Here is a 21,493-nt window from a genome sequence, read left to right as displayed (position 1 = left end):
AAATCATACGAATCCTGCTAAGTAGGGAAGTACACGCACGTCAATGATCAAGGGTGTTTTGTTTAGGTATTGCCATTTTTACATATAGATTTGGCCTGACATATTATTGAAGGCGCATTTACAGCCTTGCTCTCCTTAGAAAAAAACACTTGGAATATCCACGACGTGTCATGTGCATGCCATTCCAACATAAACAAATGAACTATTCTGATTGGGGGTTGAACAGTTTCCAACAACACGTGACATGGTTGAGGGGGCGTGTCAGTGTGCAGCTCAGACGGCCATGTAAACAAGGAAAAGACTTGCGGACCGAGGAACGTATTTCATCGCGGATACAAAAGACACTCAGTATTAAATGATACCTCTCCATTAAACGTGGCCAACAGCCATGGGCTTTCCTGTCACCATCAAAGTCAATTTCAGGGGGAATGTGAGGAAGTTTCCCGTTGCGGACTCGGAGAAAGCACAGTGGGAATCGGTGGAGGCCTGGGTGAGTAGGTAGGCCTATGGCCAGCGTCACAACCTAGCGTTGTCGTCGGGGATGTTTGCAGTCGCTGTCCCTGCAGGCCTATTTCAAGGCCTACGTAAACAGTTTGGCCAAAAACGATTGTTGGTGAATAGTTACTTTCAAAGCGGATATTCATTATTGTTTACTCTGGATTAGTGAATGTCAACTGCGCAGTTGAGGAAAATTACGTTGGATAGTCCTCACGATTTTCTGTGGCTTCCTTATCTATTGGCAATATGCACATGTTGTTACCATGACAGGCGCATTGACAGTAAAATAATCCAGGTTCACTGCACCCATGCAACGTTACCTTACGCGACTGAAAGAACCTTGCTGTCGAGCCACCCGTCAGAGGATCTTGTAATGACGTCACATCAAAATGTCTTTATGTATCAGGGTATTGTGTAAATGGCGTTAAGTGGTTGTTGTGCAGTATCTCTAAGCTTTACATTATGCGTAGTGTCTCACCATGGTCACTCTTTTTTAAACGCAGATTAAAACTACCATTGGCTTATGCCACTTTCAAGTAAAGTATTTTGATGAAGACAATGAGGAGGTGAGCTAAAATTTAATGTTCAAATACATTGAAACATTTTCAGAATAATAATAGCCTAACTGTTACAACATGGTAATAGTTTATTAATAGCACTTTCCCCATTGTTTTACAGGTCTCTATCAACAGTCAAGGTATGGTCAAATGTTTTAAAGGTTGAACTCGGTTGGGAAGTTGTGGAACAACATTGCAAGCAACATTGTGGTCATAGATAAAGCATGAATATGAGGATGACTCAGTTAGCATAACATAACTGTTTCCATTTACTGTACACGCACAACATTGGAACATTGCTTTGTATTGTTGTGTGATAATATTATTATTTTATTTTACAGAGGAATATGTGGAAGCACTGAAGGTAAATAGAATGTGCATTTTAAAATATGTTGATGACTGCCATTGATTACTCCATAAGTTTCAGGAACAGTAGAAGAACCATACAAATCATATGTACAGTACATTACATTGTAGTGATTGTATTAGTGATTCGTGTACAGTGCACTAGACATTGGTATCTGATTCTCTCCTCCTCTGGGCATATCGGCTACAGAGCGCTCTAAAGCAGGGGAACCAACTCCACATGAATGTTTACAAGATGAAAGGGCAAGCTGAAGGTGGGGCCATGAAGGTGGAGGTGAAGGAGCTGAAGCTTGAGAATCGGCCAGCTCCCCCGTACCCCTCCAGGCTAAAAACAGTCGACAAGGAGACACAGGTCACGCCCGAGCGGGACTCGGTAAGGGAGCAATCTCACAAAGGCAGAAGATGCTGTATTTTGCTCTTGAAATGAAGACACAACCAATATACTTTATGTTTAAGGCCTTTTGGAGTATTCAGAAAAGATCAGACATATGTGATGATGTGATGATGGAGGATGTTTTTGGTCTCAATAGGTGGTAGTGAAGGATAACAAGGGGCCCAAAGTGGAAGATGAGGCTGTACCAGCGTGGTTCAAATCATACATGGACAAGGTGAGAGAAAAAACTGTTGAGTGGATCTTAAAAGTGAAATGAATAGTCTGTGTTTCTTTATTGATGTGTCATAGAGAAGGTATTGTCATTTTAACCATTAGCATGATTTATAACAGTATTACCATCATCATTATTATTATTATTATTATTATTATTATTATTATTATTAGTTAGTAGTAGTAATAGTTGTGGTAGAAGTATGGGTCTTTATCAACCAGTCCCTGTCCCTCCAGTTTAAAGACCAGGTAGTGAAGGAGGTGGTGGATAAGATGTGCAGTGAGTTCTCTGGACAGTGCTGCACACACAGAGGCCCCGGGCAGCGGTCCGAGGAGCCAGGCACGTCTGGGTCCCAGGGGCCCATCATCAGCTCCACCACAGGGGTCACGTCCAGCTCCAGCAGCCCGACCTGCAGCAGCTGCAAGGGACCAGCTACAGGGGGAGGCTACCAGTGCAGGTGGGTGGGCCTCTCTGGAGTGGACCTGGGGGGATGCTTTGGGAATGCTGGGAATGGGAGCCCCTATGTAACTCACCATATCCACACACATTATTAGTAATAGCAAATCATTTTCATATTGTACTCATACTGATGTGTAAATCTCACCTAGATGAGTTTAAACATGATAATAACAAATTATTAGCAGTATTGATAAGTATATAATCAAGTTACAAGTAAATAAAATGCCTTTGTTTGTCAGCAGACTCTTTAGATCCTCCTTATGTGGTATTCCCATGAACAGCAAATTCAAATGAACTTGATGTTGATGCAAACATAACAATGACCAAATCATCTGTGTTTTGCATACTGTATTTTCTTTGTAGTGTGTGCCCATCTTGCATTCTGTGTGAGCCTTGCAGTCAGGGCCACGACCCCAGCCACAACCTCAAGAGGACGCGGACGCCCTTGTCAGTCCCTGAACGTGGGGTGACACCAGAGCCCAGGCAAGTCCCCCCAAGACGCCAAAGAAGTGCAGGAGGTCATCACTCTCAATTCCCCATTCCCAAACCTGACCGCCTCCCGCGCTGTCTTCGGAAAGCTCTGGAAAGGCAAAAAACTACAGTTTGATGCATCAATGCGGCACACATTCAGGATGATACACACAATACATTCAAATAAGAAATAGGCTTGTACTTTTTATAGAGCTCAAGTTAGTTGTTTTTTTCCCCCTTACGTCTCTGTGGAAATCCTCCTCTATTTCTCTACACAAAATTCTGTCCTGACACAAATTTGAAAGCTATACGCTCTGGGACACAGGTGGTGTGTGGTGAGCTGTCCCTGACATTCTGAATAACGCGTTTAGCTACGGCGCTAATGGCTCCGTGCCATTTAGCCTAGTGGGCTAACGCGTTATTCTCGGGATCGATATCCGCAAAAAAAAACAGTGCCGCTCCGCTCCGCTTTTACGCCCCTGCTTCTGGCCCACCAGCTTCTCTAGGCGGTCTAAGTACCAGCCCTGGTGTAACCGCCCCTCTCTGCCTCGACCTCTGACCCCAGGTTCCCGCGGCGCGGCGACCGGACGGTGCGCAAGGCCGAGCGCCAGCGCCTGAAAGCGGAGCGGCGGCAGCTGAAGGCGGAGGTGAAGGAGATCAAGAAGAAGCTGCGGCTGGAGAAGCGGGGCCTGCTGTGGAGCGGCTCCACCAGCTCCAGCACCCGGCCGTCCGTGCTGGCCCTCGTCCCCGCTGCCCCAGCCCTGGACCCAGCCCCAGCCCCTGCACCGGGTCCACAGGCCACCAGTCCAGAGTAAGGGCCCACACTAAGAGAGAGAGAGAAAGAGAAAGAGAGAAAGAGAAAGAGAGAGAGAGAGAGAGAGAGAGAGAGAGAGAAAGAGAAAGAGAAAGACAGAAAGAAAAGGCGGTCAGACAGGGCCGGGTGGCCTACGCACCCCAGGCTAGACCACAGTCAAAAACATTTTTTGTATGAAGAATAATCACATAATTGTTTGTTTATAGTTGAGTTACCGCTGGAAAGTGGATGGAACTACTGCTACTGCTACTACTGCTACTACTACTACCTCAAATGAAACCAGCTGCCTTTATGTATTGCGTCAGCTTTTTTTTTTTTTGCTATGAGCTTCAAGCAAAAAAACGGCTATGAAAAAGAAAAAAAAATGAACAAAAAAGAAAAACAAAACTCAAGCTATTCTCACGATGCTCTGTGCACTCAAACCAGGGGTCCCAAGGTCTCCTGCTCCACCTTGGTGCCCACAATGACTGCCTTGTTTCTGGATGAGAACCTGCCAGACGGCACTTGTCTGGAGCCAGGAACCAAGTTCATCAAATACTGGAAGATGCACAACACAGGCAACATCAGCTGGACGTCTGACACCAAGGTACACTGCCCTGCGATTTGGCTACACCTTCTCAATGCTAGCATCCCCCGCTTCTCGCCTGCTGTAATGTAGAAACCAAATCAAAATGGGATCTATACTAGAGTGATGTGATTCACTAATTCACTAGTTTTAACTTGTTGATTTTTAAAACATAATTTCAGTTCTTATTTTCTTATCATATTTATTTAATTGAATCAATGAGGGAATACCCTACCGTTATTTGGTAACGTTAATGATTTCTGTTAAACCATGTGACTGGCAAAACAAATTGCCAGTGCATATGTGTTTACACATTTATGTCTGTCTTTATGTTTGTTCCTTTGTGTGTGTGTGTGTGTGTGTGTGTGTGTGTGTGTGTGTGTGTGTGTTTGTGTTTCCCATGTCATGTTTGGTGCCCGTGTGTCGCCCCCACCCCTTCCCTCCCCTCCCCGCCACTCTCAGCTGAAGTTCATGTGGGGGAACCTGGCCCCAGAGTCGCGGGAGCAGAGGGAGGTGGCGGTGCCCTTCCTGCAGCCGGGCCAGGTGGGTGTTGTGAGCGTGGCGTTCGTGGCTCCCCTGCTGGAGGGCACCTACACCTCCCACTGGCGCCTGGCGCACTGCGGCGAACAGTTCGGCCCCCGCGTCTGGTGCAGCATCGTCGTGGTGCCCGGGGGCACCGCCACCGCATGCCAGCTGGGCGCCCGACATCACAGCAAGAGGCCGGTGAGCTGACGCGCCTGTCTTCATGCCAGACTCACCTGCTCTGTGTGTGCTTGGCCAGCCTTGCTTTTTCATTAACATGATCTATGACTTATAGAACAGACTCTTACGAATAGGTATTTAGCAGGAGGGTATTTGGCATGGAATATATGAATATATGTCATAGTCAAGTTTATGTTAATTATTTTCCTCAATACTAATACTTGGTCAACAGAAAACAGTGTTTAGTGGATAGTGATTACTGGTATAAAATAGTATTTAGTGGATAGTGGTTACTTGAAATATGTCACTGTGTATAATACACTGTGAAGCAGTGTATGCCTCATAGTTTCCATAGCAAACAGCTCTGCTCAGATTCATCCATAGATAGCTCTTTGTTTTGGAAAGTCTAGTGCAGTCAGTGTCGCTGGCTGCCAGTGTGTCACATTTGCGTAAGTGCGGAGGTGACTCACTGTGACGTGTGCCGCAGAGAGATGACCTTGGTCACGCCGAGAAGGAGCATCTGGGCTGGCTGGCCACCAGGAGCTCCAAGGACACCTCGTCCGTCGGCTCCCAAAGACCCTACTACATTCCCTCGGTGGACATGCTGACAGCACAGGTGTGTCTAGAGGTAGTGTCACGGGAGAGCCCAGCACGTTTATATACACAGTCTAAATATATTGTGACCTTGTGGACTCTCTGAAGGACTGACTAACTCTCTATAAATGTTTTCCATTGTGTCAGGATTTGCTGTCCTTTGAGTTGCTGGACATAAACATTGTGCAAGAGTTGGACAAAGTCCCAGCCAACACTCCTGTTGGTAAGACCACACAGTGACATAACTGTTAGACAGCAGCTTAGGTTTGTGTGTGTTTTGGGGGAGACTCACTGAGTCTGTTTTTCTGTTGCATGGCAGACATGACCCCCTGCATGTCTCCCCTCCCTCACCGAGGACACCTGCTGGACAAGCCTGGAGTGGAGCTGACCAAAGACAAACCTAGGCCCACTGGTGATAAGAAACACACAGGTAAGGAAGACATCTGACCAATAAAACATCTTCAGAAAAGAAAATTGTAGTTAAAGTTACAATAGAGAGTATGTAGGCTGAGCTCTAAGTTTGACTTGTTCAAAGTGAAAATTTTGTGTCATGTATATCTTTTAGCCAGTAGGTGATGCTCTTGCAACGTAAGCCTTATTTTTTCTGCCTCCTTTGTGGTTACCTTAGACATTATAGTTAGTTAGTATTAAACTATTAAACATGACTATACACATTTTTATCAGCTTTGATGTTTGTAGTATTTTCATATCAAATCTTTTGTCTTTAGGTAATTACATGGTCAGTACATTGAAGGACTCTTGTTGGTCTGGTCTTGTCATGCAAGTGGTGCCGCCTCCAGACCACTTGGACCCTCTTGGGCACGACGAGGCAGACGAGGACATTAGTGGGACCCAGTTTGTGTGTGAGACCGTCATCCGCTCCCTCACCCTGGAGGAGCCGGACCACAGGCCTCGGCGCAGGGCACGGCAGGGAAACACTAAGCCTGTCGGTAAGAGCTCTGTATCTGCCCACGGGGGTGGGGGGAGGAGGGTATTCATTATTTATTGGATTATTCTTGTTTTGAAGCGCTGTAGCCTCCACTTTGCTCTCATTTTAACAGTCATTCATAAAATATATTTGTGCAAGGATAGATATTTTATGTCTTTGTTTTTACTTTAACGTTTAGAAACATTATTTGTTTTTACTTTTTACGTTTAGAGTAAACCCAGGCTGTATGGACACTTGCATTGCAACTGATAGTACATTTGTGTGATGGTACATTGTGATACACATTGTGTACATTTTTGACCTCAACATCCTGTAGTAGTCAAGACTCCATGCTGACTTCTGACCTGACTGAGGATGTGTCTGTTATGTTTTTGGGAACTGACTCTGATCTCTGTCTCTTTCAAATCCAGTTTCCTGTCTTGAGAGACCACTGCTGCTGATGAGTGACAGAACACAGGGGCCAATCACCAAGTCAATTGAGATTCCACCTCCCCACCCCCAACTGACTGTGCTGGATGAGCAAGTCATCTTAGGTAAGTTGTATATCTATCAGATGGTATGTAAAGAAATCATACAGCAGTTTGATATATAGCATCCTTGATATAAGAAATCAATTGTAAATGTAATATCTCCATGTACAGTATTCAGCCAGTATTACCATACAGTATTACCTCTAAATTGAAGTATTATATTAGATATTTAGTGTTGATGTTTTGCCCTGTCTGATATTTGACCAGTTGTCACTGAGAATTGTTCAGGCCCTTGGAATTATAACTGAAGCAGGAAACTTTGACATTGACCCTGTCCCTGTTGTCCACTTAGAGAGGTTTGTTGCTTCAGAGGAAAACCTGTACACTGACCCCAGCGAGACGGAGCGGGAGGAGGAGGATGAGGAGGAGGAGAAGCCGCCGAGGGACATGTGTGTGGAGCCAGAGCGGGCAGAGGAAGAGCCTGAGGCCGAGGCCGGGACGGGCGACTGGGACGAGGTCAGCAGCCAGGTGTCGTCGGTCTCGTCCGAGGACTACACGGTGATCCTGCCCGACTGCTTCGACACCTCGCGGCCTCTCGCCAGCTCCATGTACAGCTCGGCCGTCTCCCAGCACGGGACGGCCAGCTGCCTCAGCGTCAGCGCAGCCGACCCGCAGCCTGGCCCGGTGTCGGACGCGGAGCCGGACGCACGTCACCTGGAGGGCGAGGTGGACAGGAGAGGGAGGGACACCGGGAGGCTGCGGGGGTCATCGCCCATCCACAGCAGCGTGACCCACATGCTGTGCGCCTCCCAGACCTTGGATGCCCCGGCGCTCGTTCCCGAGGTGGTGCCGGCCCCTGGCCCAATAGCCCCACCCGTCCCGCCCCGACATGCACAGAGGTAAGGGGTCAGGAAAGGCAGGGGGGTGCACTGGACATGTAGGGAAGAGGTCATGTTTGTTACTAGGTCAATGCTATCTAGCAGTGTCCTCGCATGACGTTCACTGGACATGTAGCCCAGCCATGGAGCAAAGTCCAAAACTGAAGACAGAAAAAATGCATTTATCTATTTAGGTTAGTAGGGTGTGTGTTTGCCAAGGGTAGAAAAGTAAGTGAAGAATTAGTCAACAGCTGTTTACTTTTTTGATGTTATCTGTGTGTTTTGTTCCAGGCTGGTGCCAGAGAGGGAACCAGACTTGATCCCAAGGACAGGTCAAAGACCCAACGTCCTGCAAAGGGTGGACAGCACTTTGAATGGTGAGACAGATACTCGTGCTAACGCTAAACGTTTTGTCTTGTTTTTCACATTTATTTCCCCACCATATCAGTGAGCATCGTATAGTGTAGCTTCTCACAGGAAATGTCAGTTTAACATGAGGAAGTGCAGATAAAAGATAGTCATGCTATAGTGAATCGAACTGGAAAGTTGATGGGGCTTTTTCAACAACAAAAGAAAGAAGAGATTTAATGCAACATGTATAGACTGTTGTAAGCTTGTTGGCTTTTAATCAGGCCACCGTTACACCACCTTCATTGCATGTCTTCTGTCTGTTTACTTGGGGGATGTGGTTTGTGGTGAGAACATTTGCTGGGTTAATGGCTGCAACCAAACCTGACCACAGTGCAAAACAGTCTGTACCCTGGACCGTTGTGGTTATGGCACGGCGTGCTGCCTTTGGGCCAGCCTCGTCCACACACTCACTGACCTCTCCATCTCTGTTCTTGTCCTCAGCACCCAACCCAACACATGAGCTGAGCCCAGGGACCGAATCTGGGCCTCACAGCCCCCGAGAAAGCTCCTCGAAGGATCTGAGGTAGACCGACAGACACACACACACACACACACACACACACGCACGCACACCCACCCACACACTATCCACAGCCGAATTTACACCTTAAATTTGCAACAAGATGAGTTGCAACCGCTTGCAAACTGCAACGCCTTGCATCAGTGGGGCTTGTGCTATTACAAACTGGAGCACTTGAGTGTCTATGTCTAATGGTTAGTGGATATTTAGTAGTAAGAACTTCCTTAGTGCTCATTTTGACACAATTATTAATTCCGTCATTTCGTGACTATTAAGCAGTAAAAAGGAACCTACTCAAAAACTTGAAGGACTCTCTTCTCTTTATAGCGGTACGCTTATACACGCAACTTTTTCAAGGGTTCTTTGGCCTTGTGAATAAGCATGTAAGCATCTTTGAGGTGACTTTTGGATAAGATAGTGTACTCTAAAAAGTCAGTTATGAAGTTATGTTTTTAATTTATTTCCCTCAACAGATGCAAAGAAATGACTTTTAAAGGATACTTTTTACAGTGAGTGATTCACACTAGGAATAGTGGATAAGATCTAGAGCACCAGTTGAGTTGCATGCAAGAGTGTGTCCACTCTCTAGTTTGTATGTGTGTGTGTGTGTGTGTGTGTGTGTGTGTGTGTGTGTGTGTGTGTGCACTTGTGTGTGCGTTTGCATATGATTTCTTGTGCAGTATGTTCGCAATACATGCAACAGGAAGTGCCTCTGAGGTTGACACATGTGAAACTTTAATGTAAACTTCTGCTTTGTGTGGTGTGTTCTTATCTTCCCCTATAACTGTGTCTTTCTCCTAAAGCCCCCATACACCCAGACTACTAACACTGAAACTGTAACACTAACACTGAAACGATTTGCATTTATAACACTTTCAACTGTTTGTCAGCCTTGACTTTTTGTTTGGCCTGTTCAGCATGAGACATGAGCGACTGCTAAAGCCAGTGCCTGTATGGGGCTGATGGGTGGAGAGACAGATGGTGTCAAACAGTGACACTGTGGTTTGCTCTGTTTTCTCAGGGTGCGTCACAGGGGCATCACGGATGGGCTGGTGAAGGGAGCACTGTCCGTGGCCGCGTCCGCCTATAAGGCCCTCTTCACTGGACAGAGCAGCTCCACACAGGTGCCTCAGTCTTACTCTCTCTCACACACACACACACACACACACACACACACACACACACACACACACACACACACACACACACACACACACACACATACATATATATATATATATATACCCATACACACACACACACCCATACACACACACTCACACACACACACACACACATGCATACCGGTATATACACACACACACCCACACACACACACACACACACACACACACACACACACACACACCATATACTAGATCTCCAGGTGCATGTTAAAAGAACAGAAATTGTGATAAAGCAGAAAGTCAGTAAAGATAGGTTCTGAGGAATGTGTGAGTGGCTGAGGTGTTTTCCACCAACGTGCGTCATCTGAAATACCTCTCATTGTTCTGTCGGTGAAAGTTGTTGTCTTGGTTTTTCAGCAGTGAGTCAAGTGACTACAACCTTCCACCTACATTTTCCCCTTTACATTTGTCTCCTTGTTTAGCCTGTGCAGTCAAGCGTAGCATCAATCTGGCAACAGTGATAACAGCTAATGAGATGAGATGTGTATATATGTTGTGTATGTATCAATGTATACACTACAGGTTTGTCAAAACTAAATGGAAAATGTGGGCAGTTTTCTCTATCTCTATAGAGGCAGAAACAATGTTTCTACACCATATTTAATAAAACAACATAACTGATATATATATATATATATATATATCAAACCTATTGATTCAGCTAACTTGATTTTATTGTATTGCAATATTACATTCTTGTCTATAGTTTATTTACCACATGTTCTGTCAGTGCAAATTCTGCCTGCTAAGCTAACGTCTGATGCTAACCCCAGCGTGCGGTGGTGGCGGAGGACCCGGCGTGCGAGGCTGCATCCATGCAGGCTGTTCTGCAGGAGATGGGCTTCTGCGACACGGCCCTCAACCAGCGGCTTCTCCTCAAGCACCGCCACAACCTGCTGGACGTGGTCAACGAGCTGGTGCAGCTTAACGACAACGAGTGGTACGCCTCACGCCACTGAGGAAGGAGAGGATGAACACGCCATGGTAACCGGCCTGCCTGCGGTTCACCTTTGGGCCATCAGAATATTCGGCTTCAGTCTTTTTTTTTTTTTTTTAAACATAAGAAAATTTTGTGTGAAGATGGTGCTGGGTTTGTTGTGGGTTTGGCATGCTAAGATGTGTACTGGAAGATATTAATGGGGCTCTTCATGGAAAGGTGTGTTTAAATGAACAGTGGATTGAGTTTTGTGTAAAATTAGCAGTCCCATCTTCAGTTTAGATTATACAGTGGTAGACTAGGACAGGGTGTGGGAGGAGTCAGTGGGAGAGGAAAGGTGCCCCCACTTCAACTTACTGTGGCTAAAAACTAGCCAAGTGTGTGTGTACTCAAACAGTGATAGGAAGGATATGGGGGAAATGAAACGTTCATGTTGACTGAGGTAGGGTGAATGACAAAGATACATAAGAATTTGTTCTTTGTTTGGGCAAAATCCAGGTTTTGGTCTAAAATGCCCCATACCAATAGTACTGTGTGTTTTTTCCGTCAAAGCCTATCCTGTTGGATTGTGCGTGTGTGTGCGTGTGTGTGCGTGTGTGTGTGTCCAAAACATTACCTTAGTAAATTCTTTCAGGCCACGTGTCTGTGCTAAAGAAAGGCTTCTGACAAAACAGGGTGATGAGAGAATTGGCCTCATGTGAGCTCTTGTGCTGACCTCCAGTGGGTCTCAGAGCCGACTCTTTCCCCTCTCCTAGTCTGCATCTGCCACAGTAGTAGGAAGTCAAGCGATACATACGTTTACATAACTCAGACTATAAAACCTATACCTGAAGACACATTACACAATGCATAGGACACTAATGACTGTGCTGAATTTTTTGTTTTGTTGCATTTTCAATAAAATTGTGTTGCTCTCTGTAGACACTGAAGGACTTCAATGCAGAAGCATGCAATGTTAAACAAGAGAACTGTCAGTAAATGAAATTTTAAACCTTCTAGAATGTATTTGTGATATTTGCACTGTGGCAGTTTAGAATGGATCATGTTCAAGATGGCAGCATTAAAATGAGATACACTTTGCCTGCAATGTGTCACACTAAAGTTACTATAATGCAGATTTTTCCCTTGCTTGAGGTCCACCATTCCCTGTTTTCCCTGTGACCGCATAGAGTCCCTCGAACATTCCAAAGTGAAATCAAATTGCAATGAAGAGATGACACCCTTTCATGCCGTTGACCTTTATAGACATTCTCCACAATCAAATGACAGTGCATCATAGAGGGGTGTTTTGATCTATACACATTACTTTTTTATTTTGATTTTTTTTTTTAAGATAAGCCAATCTTGTTATGTTTTATAGTGAAAAGAATGTAGTTTACAAGAGCAGCAAAAAGTAATTAATTGCATTTGTTAAATGTATCTCCAATTTATTTTTATGCTAATCTGATGAAGTACTTTGTCTTTTTGTCTGTTTGTTTTTCCACGTCTGACCTATATGAAATCAGTGCTTTGACCATAACTGCCCATAAAGCCAGTGTCAAATCCCAGTTCTTTAACCATAAGCCTATAGATAAATCTGAGACCATACATGACTCTGCTGAGCCGACATTATTTGGAATGTGTTTTGAAAGCACGGCCCGTGCAGACACATGTTTTCTGTCTGCTCAGCTGAAGTCTCACTTCCCTTTCCACAAGAGGGGACCTGAAACATACATACAGAAATATCCCTGTGCTCTCTCTCTCTGTTTTTAAATCGTGCTTCTTGTGTTGTTGTGCACCGACAACGGGGAGGTCGGCTGTTTCTCTCTTCCTCGATTTTGCCTTTTTTCCAGAAATTAGACGTGAAATGGCATATTTGTGATGATGAATAGCCTACAGTGAAAACGTGAGCTTACATTTCTATAGATAACGTGGCTGGTCATAAGTAGAGACAGAACTTTCGTTTTGTTGGCCTACATGTAGGCCTAAAGGCGAAATGCGTTTGACAAAGTGCATCTTGTGTTTTTCATTCTGAACTTGGCACGTTTAATTGTGTTTGCCTTCTGCTTAGAGATAATGTGGTTGTCACTTGGATTCAGGCTGTGCTGTAACAGGTTCAGCAAGATAGGCCTAACAGACAGGTTGTATCAGAAAACAGAGTGTAACTGCTGTTTTTAGCTCACCAGATTATTGATGAACACTGGAGCTGGTAATGCCTCTTGTTTGTTTAATAAAAACTGGAGACCCCAAAGCTATTAACTATTCTTCAAGGAAGTCATTATATTTTTAGTAAAGCTGCTTTATGTTATATTTGCTTTACCACACTGTAAATAACTGGTTGAAGAAATAAAGTATGTCAAAACTGAAATTAATAGAGTCCTCATTTCCTTTTGTCATTTACTTATGTCATTTCCTTAGCTGGCCTACAACATAAGGAGCTTCAGAATCTTCAGAAAAGCATGTCTTACCGACCATTACCACGGCGTGGCGGTAGCTAGTGAGGCGTCCATAGGCTAGATGTTATAAAATCTAGAAAGAAGGAAGTCGTTGCGCGGCTTGCATTTGATAATTTTGCTGTTGGTGGGCAGGTCCTCCTTTGTAGTTTGACCAAAGCAGATGTTTAACTGTGGTCTTCCTCGGAAAGTTTTGGGACATACACATGGTGATAGAGAAAGGTAAGAAACTTTTACAACATTTGGCGTCTATGCGCAGGGATTGTGTTGTTTTATAGGTTAAAGCGTTACTTTTAAAAAAGAATGATCCAAAAGTCATGTTTCGATAGTGTCCTTCTTATACCAATTATTCTTTCCAGTTTAAAGTTTGTTAACCAGTGAGAAATTAGACGCAGCCACCCGGTAGCCTTAGGCCTAATTAGGCCTGTTGGTCGAAGAAAAACACGTTTTAAGAGATGTCTTAAAATAGCTGTTGTATTCACAGTTCTTATCTTGAGTCTTCTTCAACTAGCCCAGTCATTGACATGTGGTAGGCTATAGTTGCCTGGGAAGGTGTTGTTAAAAAAAAATAGGCAAAGGTATATAGCCTACACTGAATGTTTCTCTAGTTGGAATTCATCACAGTTTGCTGTGGAATCCCTTAATGAATTAACTTATAACCTGTTCCATCATTTAATGTCAACTGTGTATTTGCAAAATCTTCATGTGAATGTAGTCTCTTTAGTTTCTTTGCCCCAAATACTTTCTACATTTGCTAATGTTTTGTATGATATAGTGTGTACTGAGTCAAATGTAAAATTGGCCAACTTAGAGTCAACATAGCCTAGTAATATGTAAATTAAATGCAAACATTGTGTAGAGTTGTGCACTACAGCATGATCAATTTGTCTGATATGACCACATACAGCTGGGCCTGCTTTGTCCCAATCAGACGGTGAGGGGTGTCAGTGAGTCATGGTCTCTTTAGGGCATGGATGTTCCCCCCAAGAGGACCAGGACGTCCTCGTCAGCCAGAGCAAAGACAAGCGGAGGCAGTCCAAGTGGCGGGAGTATGGCAGCATATCGGACCCTGCTGGGGACACCTGTCCTACGTGTCAAGGAATAGGACGCATCCCAAGAGGTAGGCTGGTGTGAGCTAGTTTTCGTTTTTGACGGGATTTTGACGACATGGCCCTGGCGTTCATTTGGTGTGTTCTTTAGGTCAAGAAACCCAGCTGGTCGCAGTGATCCCCTGCAGTGACCAAAGACTGAAACCGAGACACACGTAAGTCTCACTTCCACCACTGCACTAACTACCCTGGCACTGTCTCCTCTCCCTCACACTTAGGAACAATAATGTGCTTCTTGCTTGGCTGGCAGGGACAAACTGCAGTCACAGTTTGTGAGCTATGGCATGCATGTGACCACATGTTTCAAAAACTCAAGGAATCTTCAATTATACATTTACCACAAGCCAAAGTCCTCCGTTCCTGTAAAAGTTGCAGCTGTCCAGTCATGTAGTTAACTCATGCATAGCTTACATCTTATTTGCTGGTGTTAAGATGTCGCTGTTTCCTTCACAGAAAGCTGTACGTGACCATATCGGTGGCGGTGTGCCTCTTGACCTGCGCGTTGATCCTATTCTTCCTCTTCCCTCGAAGCATGACTTTATCTCCAGTCATCAACAAATCTGTGATGGTGTTCTTCACTCCCAGTACAGTAGAAATGAAAGTCACTGTGAGTCATTAGCATGACCCTTTCATTGCAACAAATGCTGACAGAATAAACTAGTAGACTAGTTGACTGTACTGCAGTGATTACAACAAAACAGAAGTTAATGTATTACAATTTTAATACAGGCATAATAAATTGTTTATGAAATTTATGGTTTATACCTTTTGTGAAGGACATGTTTTAGGTTTTGAAGGACATGTTTAGACTTTATGCACAAGATGTTTTATCAACATGTCCTTCAGAGTATTTTTGATAATTTGACGCCCATTTGTCACAATAGCAGTACTAACTGTGAACATGATTGAACGTTTCTCATTTCCATCAAATTTGAATACAAACCATGCCACACCCATTGTCAGTTGTTCAGCATATTGCCTTAAAGAACATACAGTTTGACCTGTACACATAATTTCCCTGTGTTTCTTCCAGAATGTCCTAAACATCACCAATGAAAACTTTGTGAGTGTTCAGGCTCATGACATGGATCTGCAGGCTTTGATATGGGACACTGTTGTGGGCAAGATAAAGATCTCCAACGTGACCACAGTGCGTCCACGCTCTCAAAAATCAGTAAGTCTGAGTGCCGTTTATCGTTTCCCGACTGTCAAACGAGGAATGTGATAATCGCGTTGGATTTGAATTTGTGAACGCCTCTTTCTCCTCTGACTTGTCTAGATCACTGTCGAGGTTCCAATATCCATAGAGGACGTTGGCCTAAAGTAAGTCTTATTTTCATGTGAGGTGCATTTTCATGCTCATTCAAGTCATAGCTTCGTCTTGGCAGAATATGCCAGTTTTTTTTCTTGTCTTCTCAATGGAATAAACCCATTTGTTTAAAACACCCTTCACCTTTAATTTGCATATTGGGGTCAGGACCAGATACATTCTTGTTAAGTCTTAAGCTCGTATTTTACTTTGAATTAAGTATGCTACCTTTCTATCCACAGTGGTTACTGCAAGTCCAGCTCTTATCGAATCCACACCTTATTCCTTCACTTGCAGTGAGTATTGTGCCATATCATATTTTGCTTACAACCTAAAGGAAAGCAATTCCCTCTCTCTCTCTCACGCACACACAGTGAGCTTTTTGCTGACATGGTTTTCCTTGCCCCAGAGACCTTTGCCCTGGACGCTTTACATTGACCCATAAATCTATAGGTTCAGGAGAGGAGGAGTGTTTTAGAGTGATTCCAGTCACACATTTATTGAGATATTTTTAGCATGATTGTTTCATTGTTATTGTCCATAAGGACTGCCCAATGGATGTTTTTTCAGTATACATTACCCAACTTAACCTAAAATAAAATAATTTTATTGCAAATTTAGCATAGTATTATTTAGCCAACTAATGGTGAAACTTACACAAATCCCCTGTTTTAAAAGAGTACCAAGGTATGGGAGCCCTAACCCTAACCCTAGGAACATAGGGCTGTGGGAACATAGGGCCTAATTTTCAGTGGGAAAAAAATTCTTAGGGCTGTGGGAACATAAGGGCTGACCCCGCCTATACACAGCGCCTTCCTCATTTACGCACCCCTGGTAAAGTGGACTAAAAACAGGTATTTGAAAAAATCATTTTTTGGTGATCATAATCTTACAATGAAAACCATTAGGAAAAAATCCAACCTTGAAGGGAAGCAATTTTATCCCGAGAAAAGGGTACATATAATCTAATAAAGAAATTAATATTTAACAAAAACACATATGCCAAAATTAGTGGCACCCCAAGATAATCTTTTTAAAAAGTGTCTGAACTTTCAGCAATAATCCATGACTTTCTTTTTCACTATAGTATGAAAATAAAGTGACACAAAGGTCAAATCCCTTAGTCATTTTTCAGCATGGGAAAGGCAAGAGAATACAGTATGCTAAACTCAAATAAAAGCAAAGTGCGTTGACCTTTGTAAATCAGGGAATGGCTATAAAAAGTAAGTCAAAAATGCCCGAATAGGTTTTTAACAGCTTCTACTTTCCATATGGTGCTTGAACTTCTAGCTGCATCGCATGTATGCGTCATGCGTTAAATTCACAGGGCAGTAATTAGTTGGTTCACCCTTTATCTTCTCTGCTCTCTGGATGTTCCTGTTTGTCAGTGAAATGCCTCTTTGTTGTGTTTTTATATGCTTTGTATCTTGCCTAAAAATCCAAACCCCTTCTTAAAATGTAGTTTGACTTGACATTTACAGTTAAAACAATAATTAAAAATGTCCAATCAACTGGAAATGTGATAAACTTGCTTGAACAAAGAACCAGTGCCGCCGCTCCCACCACGCGCATCACGCACTGTGCAAAGGGCACCAACATTTAGCCAATAAGTAGCTTTACTGCAAACCGCGTTTCACTCTTCCTCCAGAACGTTTACAATGACAAAATGCACCAACACTGTTAGATGCAAGGATGATGACTTCTTCCTCTCAATCTCCACCATGTGGCAGATCTAACTTGACTTTCTTACTCCACTTAATTGGGAACGCATCTTGTGCACGCAGGAGAGAGAAAAAGAGAGTGGCAGATTTCAGCTGGCTTGTCATTGTGTATCTCCTTTTTAATATACAAAACTCATGGAAAGGAAATCATGAAGGCAACAAAGACGAAGCTACAGGAGGTTGCGACTTGTGAGGTCATTTGGTTCCCACTACTGACCATTTTTAAACTCAGATCGGGGAGAGGGCTCCACAAAGCAATTACTGAAATGGCCAGCAGCGGCTCTGCAAAGACCCATGTTTATCTTGCCCCCACGTACAGTGAGGAGGATGGTGAGTGAGGCAAAAAATGAATCCATAAGAATCACTAAGAGAGTTACAGTATCATCATGGGGTCACCAAGGCAGGAGTTACTGAATGCTACAGTGACTGTCTGGAATCGTGGTCTATTGTCAGATGAAATGAAAATGGTCCTTTTTGGCAAGAAACACTTTAGGTAGGTTTGGAGTACATAGTAGAATGACTAAACTAAGTAGAGCCCCATGCCTAATGATAATTATGGTGGAGGGTCTGGGATATTGTGGGGCTGTTTTTATTCCTAAGGCCCTGGGAACCTCATTAGGGTTCATGGTGTCATAAACTCCAAGAAGAACTTGAACATTTTCATTGAAAATCTGTCAATCTCTGCCAAGATACTAAAAGTGGGCCATGATTGGATTATTCAGCAGGTCAATGAACCAAAACACCTGTCCAAATCAACACAATATGGTTTATTGAACACAAAAGAAGATTACAAGCTGTTTTATTGGCAAAGGGAGGTTTAACAGAAGTATTAAATGCAGGGGTGCCAATAATTGTGGCACTTGTCTTTTTGTAAAAATATGTATTTCTTTATGAGGTGTTTTTGTTTCTCCTAATAAATTTGCTTAGCTTTTCTTTTTTTTCTTCATTGTGAGACCAAGATAGCCAAAATATGATTTTTTAAAATACCTCTTTTTACTACACTTTACCAAGGCTACCAATAAACGTGGAGGGCACCGTAAGTGTGTCTCATCATTCTGATGAGCAACACAAGACGAGGTGGTTGTGAAAAATGTGTGGTCCTCCACCACCAGTGTCCCATGGGTCAGACACTGACCCTTTTCACTTAGTGGGGATGTGGCACTGAAGGGCTGTTCAACAACAAGCCTTCAACATCCCCATTCTCCTCATAGGCTGTCTCAGCCTCAGAGTTGTATTGAGGATCCGTCCTGGGACCATGTGCCTCTTTCTTTCCACCTCTATAAGTGCCTTTGTTCTTTAATGCCCACTGTGTTTTTTTTTTTTGTGGCCTTCACAAATCATATGATGCTGTAAAGTGGTAAACCTTGAGAAGTTGTAAAATTGTAACTTCACACGTCACCTATTCTTGTAAAATTACTGTTGGTACATGCATAGAATGCATGGCTCCCAAGCTGATTTTATGCTGGCTGCCATAACACTGCGTTCTCTCTTCTACAGGATGAGTATGAAAGTGTTCTATCTGGGTCACTCCGAACAGCTTTCCATTGACACATTTCAGTACATTGACTGTGGAACCAACAGCACGGTCCCTCACCTGACTTGAGAGGCTGACCAGTAGGGTTTGTGGCGAAAAGACTGCTAATGGCTGGTTTATCCATTGGCTATATAAAAAAAAAAGCCAGAACACTGTCAAGAAGGAATTTACCCTTCTGATATTACAACAGCATTACTGCTGTGGGTGTTGCCAGTTGTATTTCACAGCTTTCTTCCACTTTATTATACTGTTGACAGCTGTGAGATACAGAGATTTCTGTTATGCATCAAAGATAAAAAATATTGTTCATTAATACAATGTTAAGGGCCGTTCAAACCAGGAACGATAAATATAAAGATAACTATAACGATAAAAGCATCCATACTGACCAATGATGAGTAAAGTCGTTGATGAATGTGATGGATTCTGATTGGCTGAAAGCTTTTTATCGTTCTCAAAATAGCTCTGAAAGTGATCCTCAACAATATCGTTATTCATGTCGTTATTGTTATAGTTTATGGGTGGATGTAGTCATTCATTTTAGCTAAGATGATAACGCTAAAAAAGTATCATTTCAGTTTTCGTTCTTGGTGTGAACGGCCCTTTAGACAGTAGACTCCAAACAATCCTACCAAATAGAATGTTGAAACAAAATTTTACAAGAGGGAAAAAAGAAAAAAAGGGCTGTGGTCACTGGCATAGAATACCAGTTATATACAGTTCACTTTCTCTCAATTCTACGAATGAGACAGAAGAGAAGGTTTTGATTTTATTTGTCTTAATTGTTGCCTGCTGATGCCATTTGATGGACAAGTTGGAGGGCTTGAAAGGATGGAATGTTGCTCTCAGAGTAGAGTGAAAGTTGAACTACTCGGATGTCACCACTGCTGGGCATACTGTATGGACTGGAAGACACAAAACCGTCACTGAGTACTTGGTCATGGAGGGAGAGTTTCGGTGTCAGTATGTTTTTGTAAGGTATTTGTTGCCTATTGTGTTTGCACACTTTATCTGAATATCAAGTGTTTTTCTGAATAAATATCTTTCGATCGTGATTAATTTATGAGCGTGTGAATTGTGAAATGTCACAGTAAAGTATGTATATAATTTCTAACACCTAGAATACATGGTTGTCAGTGCTATGGTTTTGTCATAAAGTTAATTCTCATAGAAACACCAGGTCAGTATTTTTTTTATATGCTGAGCAAAAATGAAAGGCTTACAGTGTATCTATTCTCAATCTTGGCACTGTAGCCTTTTCTTTTAGCATTTGTGGTGGTAGAATTATTCTCGCTGAAGTCTGTAGGGGGGGAAAAACAAAGTTTTATTTAGTTTTTACCCCATTCTTCCCAATACAGCTAAGACACATAGATGGAAAACTCCATGTACCACATTCTAAGTAACAGTTTAATCCCAACATTTACAAGTATTTGACAGATTTTTCATTTGTACAGTGGTTTACCATCTTCAATTACCAATTTAGGTATACAAATTCCAAATGAGCATTTTTATGTAAGAAGAATGCAAATTCTAAAGAACCTGTAATCCTGTGACTGGTTTCCTCATCACCTGGCATGGCAAGAGGATTTGGCTGATATGGTACAACAGGCTGTTCAGGTCGGCTTTCCTTTGCTGTCTTCTGTTCAGGGTTTTGGTTTTCCTTGGTCTGGTTGAGTGTTTCAAGAGAATGATAATATGCTTAATAAAGTGCTGTCTTTGCCACCAACAATGATGTATCTACTTGGGGAAAATCAGGAGTCTGACTTTCACAGAGAGACAAGGTAACTAAAGATTACAAATGGCATTGCCCTTTGTTAATGTCACTGAAAGGTCATTATGTTTTCAATATAGCAATATTGAAGCAAAGGCAAAACATACTCTTCAGTCTTTATATGTGATCAAAATCACAAGGCAAAGATTCAAAAGATTAAACAATATTGTTACATTTAATAACCTATAGTACTGTATTAGTCACACAAGATTATTGTCTATTAAGTTAAATAATAGAAAACAAGGGCTTACCTTCTTCGTATGGGTGCACAACCTGTGAGCCAGAACAAACTGCCGCCGCCGTGCCTCCCAATGCATTGCTGACATTCTGCACTGCCCTGTGTTTTAATGATAAAAGATTAACAAATCAACAACAATCCATGCAAGCCTTGGAAACAACAAATGAAAGACAAATACCCCCATACCTGCCCTAATAGAAACCCTCTGCGGTGAACCACTCAACCACCAAAGCCTGTTCTGTGGTGGACCTAGTCACACAATTTATGTTTGTCTAGAGCTTCTGTGATGCAATAATAGTGCTTTGATCATAATGGATAGATACACACAAAAGTTTGCACAATCTCAGAGAAAGAAGAAATTTTATTTTGTTTATGTTTATGGAATTTGTCCAAAGC

General features: G+C 42.9%; 2 protein-coding genes and 1 long non-coding RNA gene across 5 annotated transcripts; 2 read left to right on the top strand and 1 right to left on the bottom strand.

Moving 5' to 3' along the window:
* The first annotated feature begins 258 nt into the window (after positions 1-258).
* On the top strand, positions 259-13,330 carry nbr1a (NBR1 autophagy cargo receptor a). 2 transcript variants are annotated; one of them, XM_042082536.1, is made up of 22 exons: positions 259-490; positions 1,002-1,064; positions 1,177-1,195; positions 1,397-1,419; positions 1,612-1,794; positions 1,952-2,029; positions 2,263-2,483; positions 2,849-2,968; positions 3,522-3,767; positions 4,197-4,356; positions 4,798-5,058; positions 5,525-5,653; positions 5,779-5,854; positions 5,951-6,061; positions 6,360-6,581; positions 6,991-7,113; positions 7,403-7,949; positions 8,220-8,305; positions 8,781-8,862; positions 9,333-9,368; positions 9,881-9,983; positions 10,820-13,330. In XM_042082536.1, the coding sequence occupies exons 1-22, from the start codon at positions 389-391 to the stop codon at positions 11,003-11,005; spliced, it is 3,177 nt and encodes a 1,058-aa protein (XP_041938470.1). In that variant the 5' UTR covers positions 259-388; the 3' UTR covers positions 11,006-13,330. The 2 variants fall into 2 exon arrangements, with proteins under 2 accessions (XP_041938470.1, XP_041938471.1); XM_042082537.1 differs by lacking the exon at positions 9,333-9,368.
* A 153-nt stretch (positions 13,331-13,483) lies between these two features.
* On the top strand, positions 13,484-20,143 carry tmem106a (transmembrane protein 106A). Of its 2 annotated transcripts, none has more exons than XM_042082553.1 (8): positions 13,484-13,637; positions 14,323-14,535; positions 14,616-14,679; positions 14,978-15,131; positions 15,558-15,698; positions 15,804-15,847; positions 16,076-16,129; positions 19,052-20,143. In XM_042082553.1, exons 2-8 carry the CDS (start codon positions 14,370-14,372, stop codon positions 19,155-19,157), a joined length of 729 nt encoding a protein of 242 aa, XP_041938487.1. In that variant the 5' UTR covers positions 13,484-13,637; positions 14,323-14,369; the 3' UTR covers positions 19,158-20,143. The 2 variants fall into 2 exon arrangements, with proteins under 2 accessions (XP_041938487.1, XP_041938488.1); XM_042082554.1 differs by having other exon boundaries at positions 13,505-13,637; positions 14,347-14,535.
* Positions 19,845-21,371, bottom strand: LOC121699979. The gene is made up of 5 exons (XR_006027091.1): positions 21,284-21,371; positions 21,111-21,196; positions 20,628-20,754; positions 20,312-20,388; positions 19,845-19,993 (listed from the first exon to the last, which is right to left on the bottom strand). It is a non-coding gene; the product is annotated as an uncharacterized LOC121699979 (long non-coding RNA).
* Positions 21,372-21,493: the final 122 nt, after the last annotated feature.

This window comes from Alosa sapidissima, chromosome 24 (genome assembly GCF_018492685.1).
Source record: "Alosa sapidissima isolate fAloSap1 chromosome 24, fAloSap1.pri, whole genome shotgun sequence".
Classification (NCBI taxonomy): domain Eukaryota; kingdom Metazoa; phylum Chordata; class Actinopteri; order Clupeiformes; family Clupeidae; genus Alosa; species Alosa sapidissima.
The sequence above is the reverse complement of the archived record's forward strand: the minus strand, read 5'-3'. Positions and strand labels throughout refer to the sequence as shown.

Bases quoted from the DNA above. Each gene is read 5' to 3' on its own strand.
- tmem106a (XM_042082553.1), top strand. From the start codon at position 14,370: ATGGTCTCTTTAGGGCATGGATGTTCCCCCCAAGAGGACCAGGACGTC. The intron at 14,536-14,615 runs GTAGGCTGGTGT...TGTGTTCTTTAG, and splicing joins AATAGGACGCATCCCAAGAG to GTCAAGAAACCCAGCTGGTC. The intron at 16,130-19,051 runs GTGAGTATTGTG...TCTCTTCTACAG, and splicing joins ACCTTATTCCTTCACTTGCA to GATGAGTATGAAAGTGTTCT.
- nbr1a (XM_042082536.1), top strand. From the start codon at position 389: ATGGGCTTTCCTGTCACCATCAAAGTCAATTTCAGGGGGAATGTGAGG. The intron at 1,795-1,951 runs GTAAGGGAGCAA...TGGTCTCAATAG, and splicing joins TCACGCCCGAGCGGGACTCG to GTGGTAGTGAAGGATAACAA. The intron at 9,369-9,880 runs GTGAGTGATTCA...CTGTTTTCTCAG, and splicing joins TTTAAAGGATACTTTTTACA to GGTGCGTCACAGGGGCATCA.